At 53.6% G+C, this 12,607-nt stretch overlaps 1 protein-coding gene across 2 annotated transcripts in view; it reads right to left on the minus strand.

Moving 5' to 3' along the window:
* Positions 1-1,212: 1,212 nt before the first annotated feature.
* Positions 1,213-12,607, minus strand: part of RNF213 (ring finger protein 213) — a 98,403-nt gene continuing 87,008 nt past the window's right edge. For both annotated transcript variants that reach the window (XM_026483953.4, XM_044378781.3), the window contains exons 58-68: positions 12,072-12,163; positions 11,214-11,465; positions 10,011-10,143; positions 9,577-9,660; positions 9,076-9,256; positions 8,616-8,817; positions 7,407-7,484; positions 6,662-6,856; positions 6,202-6,291; positions 5,940-6,118; positions 1,213-3,062 (exon numbers count right to left, since the gene is read on the minus strand). In XM_026483953.4, coding sequence (XP_026339738.2) covers positions 2,909-3,062; positions 5,940-6,118; positions 6,202-6,291; positions 6,662-6,856; positions 7,407-7,484; positions 8,616-8,817; positions 9,076-9,256; positions 9,577-9,660; positions 10,011-10,143; positions 11,214-11,465; positions 12,072-12,163 — 1,640 coding nt within the window. In that variant the 3' untranslated portion in view covers positions 1,213-2,908. The remainder of the gene's footprint in view (positions 3,063-5,939; positions 6,119-6,201; positions 6,292-6,661; positions 6,857-7,406; positions 7,485-8,615; positions 8,818-9,075; positions 9,257-9,576; positions 9,661-10,010; positions 10,144-11,213; positions 11,466-12,071; positions 12,164-12,607) is intronic.

Raw genomic sequence — 12,607 nt, forward strand, 5'->3', positions numbered from 1 at the left:
GGGTGGGGAATGCTGGGCCTGTGGCACACTCATCATCAGGGTGGGTGCAGAGGAATGGGGCAGGGTTGGGTGCAGGTCTGTGTAGGATGGACAAGGTCTTGGGGCAGCATGTGTGCGGTCCAGCTAGGGCCCGTCCCTCCACTTCTCTGGGCTCTTGCCGAGATGGCTCCCCCAAATCCTCCCACCTCCTCATAAGGAAGCAGGGTCCTGCTGTCCCCAGGGCCCTGATGAGGTGAGGTCAGCATTTGCCCTTTCCTGGTGCTGCTTTTCCAGTTGGAACTGGGATTCACGATGCTTGTGCATAAGCTAATTCGTGACCAAGAAGGGCTTGGAAAGCGTTGCCCGAACCCAGGAATCACCGACACAACTCATGGCATCTCAGTTAACACATGATGAAATCCCGCAGCCTGGGACAAAAGGTACAGAATTTACACACACAGCAAGGTCCTAAAAGGGAGACAGTGATCAGTCATGAAGATTTTCAGGTGAGTCACCACCAGCCTAGCGATGATCTCTGCCTGGGCAGAAAGCAGGAGCTGCAACAGGGAAACGTGCAGGTGGGTGGATGCGATCAGAGGCGGGAACGAGGGGGAGGTGGTGGTCAGTGAGGAGACAAGAAGGCAGGGATGGGTCGGTGGGCTTGAAACAGAAACTGCGGGAAGAAGAGAGGTCTGACAGCAGGGGCAAGCCTTCCCCTGGAAGCCCACAGGTTCTCTCCTGGAGGAGCCTTTCCGTTTGGAAGAGAAAATGCAATTTTCCCCGAATGTATTTTATCACTCCAACGTCAGCGGGCCGCCGGGAGCTGCTGGTTTATCCCTTGCGTATCTTTATTCCTTTTACGGAGGAACTGTTGTTCCCATCCCACAGCCTGACCTGTGGACACAGCACTCACAGCTCGCTAGAGTGCAGCTGTTTTCCAGCGAGGCCATCGCAGGCACGGGTGTGGGGTCACCCCTCTGAGGCCGAGCCTGAGGCTTTTGCCCTGGAGTCTGGCGAGCAGGGGCCAACTACGGATCCCGAGCTCTGCCGTCATTCCGTCCTGACAAAAATTTACTTCCCACCTTCTACGCCAGAGCGAACATATTCTGTCCGGAACATTCCACTTTATGGATGCGTCTACATGTACGCTTCCACAAAAAACCAAAAACATTCCCCAAAGCTGAGTTGGTGTCTACTTGCCATAAATAGAAGCTCTGCCCTCAAAGAAAACGATTTTTTAGCAGCAAAACTCAAGTTTATTAAAACAAGTATGACAAGTATAATAAAATTTACATTTGCCTGTGCTAGGCCAGTGTATTTCTGTACAAAGAAGATAATGCTAGACAGGATGGTTAAGGCTTTGAAAGCATAGCATAGAAAACAAAATACCTTCGTTAAAAAAAACCCTTCATAAAAATGTGGGGGAAAAAGTTCCCAGCCAAAAAAAAAGTTTCACAGCAGGAGACGGACCCCCGACTCTCCCCCCCCCAAGGTGTGGCACAGTGAGGGCCCAGAGCAGCACCTGATGGCCATGCCGGCTCCGTCCCGACTTGGAGGTATCAGAGCACTTCCAAGTGCAAGTCGAGGAATTGAACAAGCCCCTCTCCCCTTAAATGGGCAACCCAGGCACAAGATGGGGGGGTGCCTTTGCAGAGTCTGGAACAATGGAACAATCACAGGTTACTAAGTGCAAGTGGCTGTTGTATCAGATTAATCGCCAAGGGGTCTGGATTACCGGGCCCCCCTTCATCAGACACTGAAGAGAATGAGGGGCAGCTTCTGCCGGCAGCTCCCTCCACTGTGGCTGCAGTGTTGACAGCAGTCCTGGCAGCATTTTCTCTTCCAGTAGCTTTCACCCCACGGGCCTAATTTCAAGTTGACTTGAGTCGTTCACTGATTCGGAATGTATACTGAAGACGTCTGCCTCTGACTCGTGAACAGTAGGCATCTCCGTGCTAATGGGTGCTGAGCCACTTGGGGGCAGGAGTCAGTCCAGAGGCCACAAGTGTCTGAGGACATTGTGCGAAAGAGGCACAAGCCTCCCAGGAAGAAAAGAGGTACAAGATCAGCTGGTAGACTATTCTCTTTTCCCTCCTTCAGAAACTTGGCTGGTTCTGTGTTCTCTCTTGTTTTTACGGCGTGGCTGAGATCCAGAGGAAGAAACAGACCGTCACACGTCAGGGACTTCGAGATCACATCAAGACCACACGTTTATTTAGCAGGATGCTGGACCATCCATAAGTTCTCAGGAAAATGCCAGAACCATGCCTTTGATCCAAGGCTAACTGATAAGCTTTCATTCAGAATTTAAAACCCCTAGAGTCAGAAGCAAATGTGACCATCACGCCAGTCTCTTGATTGTGTAAACAAGGAAAGCTCCGACCCGGACACGCCGGGGGCCGTGTGAGGGCTGGGAGGTTTGGCCTCAAGGCACTCACAGAACATGCTGACTTGTATTTGGAAGGGGACAAAAAAGGGGCTTCATGGAAACCTACAAATGTGTGTATAACACGCAGGACTGAAGGGAAGCAACGAGCCGGAGTCTCCTCCCTGACTGCAGAATAGATGAGAAGGAAAACAAAAGCAAAATCAATAGCCCTGTTTCCCCCTCCCTCATTCTGTAGTTAGAGGGGCCAGGGTGGGTACGTGCCAGTCTCCAGCCAGCAAGCTGAAGGCACCCTCCGCCACTGTCACGGGAAGCTGACAAGCACGTGCTCAGTCCGCCCCCCTCCGGGGGAATGGAAAGGCGGTTGGTTCCAGTTTCACAACGTCTCCAGTTCTCCCCTCCCCCCGGACGGCACTCACAGTCCGTGAGAAAGATGTGGAACGTGCACATTTCCTGAAGCAGCGTGGCTCTTAGGCTGTCCGTGGCACAGCACGCGGGGGTCCTGCAGCCCCCCAGGAAGCCCCAGCCAGGGCAGAGCGGACTCTAGCCTGCTTGCCGACCCTGCTTCAGTTCAGCAGCCGCGCCCCACACGGGGACACAACTGCACAGCAGTATCTTCTCTGGGAACTGGTGCTCCAGTTCAGGAGGGATTTCACTGTCTTTGGTTTCCATGTAACTTACCAGAGTGTCTCTCAGGCTGAAAAACCAAGGAACAAGAGACAGGAGGTTAAGCGGTCTCCCATCTAATGCAAGGACACCATCAGGGGTCATCACTGTCTCCAAGTGCTCACGGAGACCATCAGAGTCAAGTCAACCAACTCCTGAGTTCCTGAGCGGGGACTAGAAGCCGGGGTGAGGGGCTGCAGGACACACCTGCTGCTTACCACCTGCACTATACAAACAGCCCAGAGCGTAGCTGACCCTGGTAATGGCCGGGTCACGCTCCTGTAAGCACTCTGCTACTGTGATCTGCTCTATGAACACACAGCCTCGCCATTCAAAAAAACCTTGTATTCCATTTCAGGTTTTATGTTAACAAAGATGTTTCCTAGGAAAGGGATCTTTTTTCTCTGCACTGAAAGTTCAGGATAGTAAAGACTTGTTGAGTACGTTCAGAGAATATCAATGATGCAAGTATATGCCCGACAGTGTAATGGAAGAAAACTGCAAATATGAAGTGTGCCGGCGAGGAGACCTGGGATTGGATTATCTATTTAGAAAAACAAACCAGGGGCACGTGGGTGGCTCAGTTGGTGAAGCCTGGTCATGATCCCAGGGTCCTGGGATCGAGTCCCACATGAGGCTCCCTGCTCAGTGGGGAGCCTGATTCTCCCTCTCCCTCTGCCCCTCCCCCCGTTCGTGCTCATTCTCTCTGTCAAATAAATAAAATCTAAAAAAAAGAAAAGAAAAACAGGAATGGTAAATCCCTCACATCACACATAAAAAATAAACTGGTCAACATAGCAGATGTCCAACACGAAACTACGAAAGCACAGGAAGAAAACATGGCAGAATACTTCACAGCCTTCAGGTAACGGAGACCCTTATAGCTATATTTTCCTGGTCCTTATAGAAAAATTCCGTCAGATCTGGCTTTCTGAAATTAAACACTGGGGTAGAGCATTTGTAACATAACAAATAAAAGGATGATCTTAAATCTTTTAAGATTATGAAAAAAGATAACTGAAAAAAACCATAACAGATATCAACAGATAATTCAGGAGAAGATAGAAAACTGGCAGATATGCTAGGAGAATATGTGCAGCTTCAACAGCAGACAGGAAACTAAAAGCGAGGATGAGATCTCCGTTTTGGGCCATTACAGACTGGCAAAACGTAAAAGACAGATAATATCCAGTGTTGGGTATTCTCACATACTATACATGGGTGTGGTTTTCTCTTTCTTTTCTTTTCTTTTTTCTTTTCTTTTCTTTTCTTCTTCTTTTCTCTTCTTCTTTCTTTCTTTCTTTCTTTCTTTCTTTCTTTCTTTCTTTCTTTCTTTCAGATTTTTATTTATTTATTTGACAGAGAGCACAAGCAGGGGGAGCTGCAGGCAGAAGGAGAGGGAGAAGCAGGCTCCCCGCTGAGCAGGGAGCCCAATGCGGGACTCGATCCCGAGACCCTGGGATCGTGACCTGAGCCAAAGGCAGACACTTCACCGACTGAGCCACCCACGTGCCCCTAGTTCCTGTTTTTCTAAATAGATAATCCAATCCCAGGTCTCCTCGCCAGCACACTTCATATTTGCAGTTTTCCTCCATTACGCTGTCTGGCATATACTTGCATACACTGATATTCTTTGAACTACTAGGTATTTACCCCAAAGATACAAATGTAGTGATCTGAAGGGGCACCTGCACCCCAGTGTTCATAGCAGCGATGTCCGCAATAGCCAAACTATGGAAAGAGCCCAGATGTCCACCGACAGATGAATAAAGAAGATGTGGTATGTGTGTATACACACACACACACACACACACACACACACACAATGGAATAGTACTCGGCCATCAAAACACACGAAATCTTGCCATTTGCAACAACGTGGATGGAACTAGAGGGGATTATGCTAAGGGAAATAAGTCAATCAGAGAAAGACAACTATCATATGATCTCACATGTGGAATTTAAGAAACAAAACAGAGGAGCATAGGGAAAGAGAGGAAAAAATAAAACAAGACAAAATCAGAGAAGGAGACAAACCATAAGAGACTCTTCATCGTAGGAAACAAACTGAGGGTTGCTGGAGGGGAGGGGGATGGGGGATGGGGTAAATAGGTGATGGGCATTAAAGAGGGCCCGTGATGGAATGGGCGCTGGGTGTTACATAAGACTGATGAATCACTGACCTCTGCCTCTGAAACTAACAATACACTATATGTTAACTAATTGAATTTAAGTAAATTTTTAAAAAGTTATGGTATATATATACACACATAATGGAATCTTCGTCATCAAAAAGAACCTGGCCATTTACAACGATGTGGATGGAACTAGAGAGTATAATGCTGAGTGAGATAAATCAGTCAGAGAAAGACAAATACCATGTCATCTCACTCATGTGGAGTTTAAGAAACAAATCCCATAAACAAAGAAAAAAAGAGCAAACAAACAAACAAAAAAACAGACTCTTAACTATAGAGAACCAACCAGTGGTTACCGGAGGGGGGGTGGAGGGACAGGTAGCCAGGTGAAGGGGATTAAGAGCACACATGTCCCCCCGAGCACTGAGTGAGGTACAGAACTGCTGAATCACTACCTTGCACACCTAGAACTAATACGACACTACATTAATTACACCTCAATAAAAAAAGAAAAACTTTAAAAATAAAATGCACATCTCGGACATAAGTACACTTGTTATAATGAGAATATATGACTTCTGTAATTATTCTTAAAAACCCGACACAGACCAAACCCACGGGCCAGCCCGCGGGGGGTCTGGAGGGGGTAAAACAGGAGGGCACAGGCTTCTGAGGTGAGATGGCATCTTCCATGCCTGTGGAAGACGGCGGGAGAGACTGCAGGACACCTCGTGTGCACCGGGCCCACCTGTGAACGAACCCCTGCGTACCTCCACTCGGGTCTGAAGTTGTCCTCCGCCCGGGGGCTCTTCAGTTTCAAGATGATCATTTCATGAAGCTCCAGGAGGAAGGAGTCGAGGTCCGTCTGATTCAGGAAAGTCCTGAGGCACTTCATGTCTTCTGGGCTGAGACCCACTTTATACTTGGCACTGATATCCCTGAAGGGCTCCTAGAACAAACCAGAACAGAGGCAGCAGGAGGCTGGGAGGAGGTGGGGCGGCCCCAGTCCAGCAGGGGCGGGGCTGCACTCACCTTATGCAGGCGGAGCAGCTGTTCTGACCTGTGGGCCGACAGGAGCTGCCAGAGGGCGATCGTGTGCTTCAGCTGGCATCTGCTGAAGGCCTGAAAGGGCAACAGGCTCCTGAGCGGGCACAGGTGGGCGTGGTGGCGCTCCTGCTCCCGTGCTACTCTGATCCCCCATGCACGGACACGGACACCTCCCGCACGCACGCACCAGCCGTGGGCCTAACCTCCAGAGCCTCGTCCCCCCGCTGCCATCCCATCTCAGAGCCTATTCCCCTCGCGGGAGAGGCGGGTGGCTGGCGTGCAGTGGGGGCATCTCTGACATGCCCGGTTCAGAGCCTCACACGCAGACACGTCGCTGCCTCTAGTGCCGGAGTGCGTTCTGCGGACCCCCGAATGGCGCTAATCCCAGCAGGAAGTGGGAAGGGCAGCGTGGACTGACCCGCAAGAGAGCCCAACCGAGACCCACCTTTAGAGCCAGCGCCGTCCGGTCGCCCATGCGCAGCATGTCTTGGACATACACGCTCAAGGGCATGTTCGGATTGCCGCCGGCGGTGCTCAGAAACCCCAGTGTGACTTCGATGACGGACAGAGCTTCACAGGCATCGCTGTAGGACAGCAGTTGCCCGCAGATGGCGCTGACGGCCACGTTGGGGAGGGGTTTCTAGGAAATCAAAGGCAGGACAGGGGTCCATGGCTGGGGCTTCTCGGGTGTCGCTCCCTGGCAAGAGCGCTCACCCTGTTCGCTGCCAAGGCCATAAGGTGGGACGATCCCTCTAACAATAGCGGCAGTTAACACTTAGTGACCCCTAAGTGGCAGCGGTATTCCGGACTCTACAGAAATAGACGTGAGGTCACGGAGTCCTCAAAGCAGCTCTGGGAGGATATTCATGCAGACGCATGCACATGCCAGACACACACACCCCACACACGTAAACCCGAAGAGCAGGAACAAGTAAGTTCTCTGGACCTTGTGCGTCAGCACGGCCACGACATCCTGACTAAGAAACGAATGCAGGATTTCAGCAAGAACACTCCTGCTGATTCGCGTCCTGCTTGCCCTCTGGAAAGAGCAGTGGGCTCAGGGAACTCAGGGAGGCCCCCTGCGTGCTGCCCCCAGCCATCGCGCGGAGTGAGGCTGTGCAGTCCCCACACGAGGAGAGCACCATGGTCAGGTAAAAGCACTGTGCACGCCGTAAGGGAGCTGTGATCACCTGTGCCATTTTGCTCCTGATGTCCATAAAGAGATGTTCATAGTTCCAGTCCCGTCTGTACACCAGAGTGGGTATCCCCTAAATTGAGAAAGAAAACAGTCTCTGGAGATGGAAGCCACTGTGGAGGCTTCCTGAGCAGTCACTCCACCGCAGGACCGCGCTGTCCAGCACGCCGTCAGGCAGAGCGCAGCTTTGCGGCCCTGTGATGTCCCTGCCTGACCCACAGTCTATGGAACCAGTAACACAACAAGGGACCCAGCCTTGCCTCGATGGCCACGCAGATGCCTCACAGAGGACGCGGTAGGCTTGCGAGCCGGTGGGGACACAGGAGCGTGGGTGGGGCCCTCCTGTTTGCGCACTCCCCCAACCATGACCAGGCACAGCCTCACACAAGGCAGTCCCTCTGCTAGACGACAGGGATGGCAGAACCAGTTAAAACGGCCCTGGGCACAAACAGTTCAGAGCCCAACTGTGGGCAGTGAGGGAGCACCCCCCCCCCCCCAGTACAAGGTCTCTGACCGGACCTGGAAGGAACAGGAACAGTCTAGGTAAAAGAACAGAGACATGAAAGTGCACAGGGTGTTCAGGAAGAGAGGGCAGTCTGGTGCGCGAAGTCACAGGAGTCCACGCAGTCCACAAGAAGTGGCCGGAGACAGGCTGGGACAAGCAGCAAGGGCTTTACCCCACGGGCACTAGGATGCCTGTCGGGGTCGGGCCTTTACCAGGGAGTGATGGGAGTCAGATCTGGTTTCAAAGTGTGGCCTGAAGACATGGGAGGCAGGGAGCAGTGGGGCTACTGCAGCGGTCACACCTGGGACGGACGCTGGGGGCGGGAGCGGGGTCTGCGGCAGCTACATGGGGCACCCATGGTGCCGGGTGACAGGCTGCGTGTGGCGAGGAAAGGCAACATGGCAGCCACGAGGGGCCGTCGGGGGTGGGAGGCAATGCCATTACTATGGTGGAGAAATTCGACAACAGGTCCGCTGGGACCTGTAGAGACCCTGGGGGGAAGGAGGCTCGGAGGCAGCTCAAGGGAGTCGATGGCCGAGGCACGGCGGGCAGTGAAGTCCCGGTCTCTGGGGGGAAGCGCAGCTGGGTGGTCATCCCCACTCCCAGCTCACTCGGAAACCGCTGGAGAAAAGCCACACTCAGGCCGACTTTCACAAAACAGATGTGCCGACACCATAAATACCACGGGGCCAGCCGTACCTTGAGGGTGAGCCTGGGTTTGCCCTGCAGGAAGCGGCTGGTGACCTGGCGCTCGACCTTCTCCAGGTCGAACTCCTGCAGGGTCTCCCGGCCCTGCTCCATCTGGTACTGGCAGTTGGACAGAATCAGTGGCATCAGGTCCCGCTCAACCTCGTAACTGATGACGTGCAGGTCTGTGACCTCGGAGGCATCAACGGAGTAGCTGAGGGACACAGAGTCGCAGCACTCAGTGTCCGCCATGCACACGCGGCCCGGGGCTCTGGGCGACACGGAGCCAGCTCCTAGCTGATGCTCCTAGTCCAAGCAGACAAACATGCTGCCTGGGCCTGTGGACCCCAGAGCCTGACCGAGGGACGGGAGCTGCTGCCTCCCGGCTCACGTCTGTCCTGGTGCTGGGTGAACCAGCTCAGAAACAGCTTCCCGGCCAGCAGAGCAGCGCCCCCTGCAGGCGAGCACTCACCTGTTGTTTCCGCTGGAGAACTTCTCCACCGCATAGACAATTCCATTGTGCAAGCCGATCAAGTAGCTGACTAAGGCGGTGGAACAGAGGCCCCGGCCGCGGCGACGAGGTAGGATGACCTCGAAATCAGTGTCCATGTCTAAGTCGGCAGTGCAGTAGTCTTCTGGCAGCTTGATTTCACCTTTAGAGAACAGGGTGTTCTAAGCAAAGAGGCCACCCCTGGTCTCCACCGCTGCTCCCATCGTGTCAAGGCTGGAGCCGGAGATGCTCTGACAGTTCCGCCTCCAGCCTCTCGCCTGTGCTGACTGCTTCGAATGTTCTCAACTCCTTCCTGAGTCTGTATCGACACACCCAAGATGACTGGGGATTTAGTTTTCCCAGTAGGCCATGTCACGTGTCCCACACACCTCCACCCAGAGGGTCACAGATGAAACGCACGTGGCACAGTGCTCTGCGACTCCAGGGCTGAGTTGGGCTGACGGCAGGGAGTGTGGCACCTACCACTGGTCTGCAGTGACCTCCTCAGCTTATTCCATGTCGACAGAAAGATACCAACTCTTCTGTGGAGTAACTGCTTCAACCCATCTGCCAGAGAAAACACTCTTTTAGAGCCCCATGAAAACACCTACCCCATCCGGGGCAACCAACAACATCCCACGGTCTTTGGGAAGAGCCCAACTTCATGCCTCCGGGCTCAGCAACGTGTGTAACCACTGATGTGGAGCTCCAGGGGCTGGAGACCGGGCAGCCACGTTCAGCCGTGGCAAAGCCTCTTCCTGGGCTTTTGGGATTCACGGCACCCACTGTGTGGCACTGAAAGCTGGGGGCGCAGAGCACCCAGAACCCCGAGTGCACCTCTCCCAGTCCCGCTGCAGTGATCTCTTCAAGCCACCAAACATGGGTGGTGTCAACCTCTTACTAGAGCAGACTTGTACCTTCGTGGTGGCTGCTAATGAAAGATCGGATGGATTGGTATTCAGCTTCTGGAACGTTCTGGAACTGCTTCACTAGATCCCTCTGCAGGGCCAAAATCTCAGGCAAGAATCTCACGAGTCTCAGCTCTGCCTCCTGGAGAAGGAAGACCGCCCGGCCATGTGTTAGTTCACCTAGAACAGGTTTTTGGGGAAAGAGACCCTGGGGCTGGCTCAGGGCCCGTGTTTGCATTTGATCCAGTCAATGTGCAGTGTTGTGTGAGGCCGTATCAGGCTCCTCGGACACGGGAAGAGGCTGTCCCATCGTTCACCAGAGCCTGCTGCCTGTGTGCCAGACGTCCTGCACACCACGCACAGTCCCTGGCCCCTGGAGCTAACACATCGCATGTGTTTGCCAAAAACTCATGAAAGAAATCGGCCTCATGGGCCCGCGAGGGGCTGGGTGTGCAGAGAACTTGCGGAGAGCAAAAAGGCTGGGAATGTAGGCAACCAGGCCTGGCATTCCTCCTGTGTGTCATCTGAGGACAGGACCCAAACATCTCCAGTCGAATGGGGCTGGGCGCCTCTGTGGGAGACCTAGGAAACCCTTCCCACAGGAACTCCTGCCCTTACACCGATCGTCAGACATTTCTGGCTGGACTGTAAATGCTGGTCCAGGGGGAAGGGCTCGACAGCCAACTGTGGAAGATGAGCCTTCATGCGGAACAAGGCTGACACGGGGTGTGTTTATGGTCTAACTGAGGGGACCGACTCAGCACACTGTTCCCTTCCCCCAAGGCCGGGTCGGGAACAGGGGAGACTCTGGGCTGTCTGACGAAAGCTTTCTCATTCAACAGTCACTGGTGGCCAGGTGCTCCTGGCACTGGGTGTGGGGGGTGAAGGTGAACACACACCACCAGGAAGATCTGAATCCTGCTCCTTCTTGCTGAGTGACTGGGGAGATACCGTCCTGGCCCTCACGTGCTTCACAGACTCCTGCTAACCCTGACCCGCAGGTTTTCCCCTGTGACTTTACACTACAAACCGCCTCATGGTCTAATGTGTATGAGGACCCCTCCTCTGGCCCCGAGTCTTCTGTTACCGGTGTTCCACCAGAAAAGTGAAGCACTGACATGGTCAGTTACATGCCCCACGGACTGAATAAAAGGCAGACCGTCAAGCGCACGGGGGACGCACGGGTGTGTGGTCACAGCGGGGCAGCCCTACCTTCTGTAGGAACTTCCAGAGGATGGGCACAGTTTCCCGGCCGTTCTTCTGCTCCACCACGTGCTGGAGGTACTCCACGGTGACCCTCCTCCTGCAGGTCCACATCTTAGAGCAGTGGACCGCGCTCTTCCTGGGCAGGTGGGGCAGGAAGGCCGTTGGGTCACCGTACACGATTCTGGCCACAGGGTTGGAGCTGATCCGCTCATCTTGGCTGATGAGGGTCGTCACCGTCAGCAGGGCTTTCTCCAGATGCTGGGTGAGAGAACGGCACAAGGCCTGGAGGTAAGACCACTCACGCAGGCGGGGACACCCAGTGGCTTCAGCAGCGGGCCATTCAGGGACCTTGCCCTACTGGGTCCAGCACGTGACCAGGCATTCACATTCCTTGTCTCTCGAACCACTTACAAGTTCCTCGTTTGCAGGCTTCATCTCAGCAGACAGGAGACTCCGAGACCTGTGTTCTATGCCCAATCTTTTATTTTTATTCCCCGTTGGGCACACTGAGTCTCAGTACTGTCTTATCTGACAGAGGAGGGACAAATTACACATTTCTGGTGGGCAGCCACATGAGAGTCTGTCTATCTACCTGTTGCTCTCACATCTTGCTGTAAAAGGTGGTGGAGCGAGAGCCGCCTGCACTTTCTGGACTCACAGTAACTCCTTAACTGCCCGCCCAGCCCCAGGGGCAGAGGGTGCAGGGACAGCAGGACGGTGGAGTGGTCACATGGTCAACCCCTGGGCTGGGGCTCGACCAGTACCCCCGACACCACTTGTGTGAGGGACACTGGCCTGAGCGCCTGGGGGACACCACCAAGGATACCTGCCCGCAGGCTCCCAGCTGGGCTGCTGGCCACGTACCTCCAGCTCAGGGAGAATGAGGGTCTGCATGGCCTTCTCCCAGCTGTTTCTCTGCTCTCTGGTCCACAGTCTTGCATCAAAACCTAAAGGCCCTATAAGGAAACACGCCCGGGTTAACCAAGGAACAGAGAGCACAGCAGCTCCATGAACAGCACCTAAAGGTGACTGAATCATGCTCCCTTTCAGGGGTGCACAGGGCGCTTCCTCTTAAATTAACCTGAGTGTTTAAAAATGGTCCTTGCTGCTCCCACCAACCCCATGATCTTTGTGAAGATACAAACAAAAAGAAAATAAAGTCACTCTCATTGCCACCACTCAGAGATAACTCTTTTACTAAGTTACCTTACGGACCTTTCCTTTCTATGGGTTTCAGTCTTTAAAATGGGAACACTAGCTTCGTGACCACAGTGGTTTGTAGCCTGCTTTTCCATGCAGCAAACTGTGGACATGTCAACACGGTCAGGCAGCCCCAGACAGCCATGTCCTTAGGACAAGCAGAAGGCCCCCAGACAGGCCAGGGGTCCAAGGAGGACAAA

Source organism: Ursus arctos, unplaced genomic scaffold (genome assembly GCF_023065955.2).
Source record: "Ursus arctos isolate Adak ecotype North America unplaced genomic scaffold, UrsArc2.0 scaffold_24, whole genome shotgun sequence".
NCBI lineage: Eukaryota > Metazoa > Chordata > Mammalia > Carnivora > Ursidae > Ursus > Ursus arctos.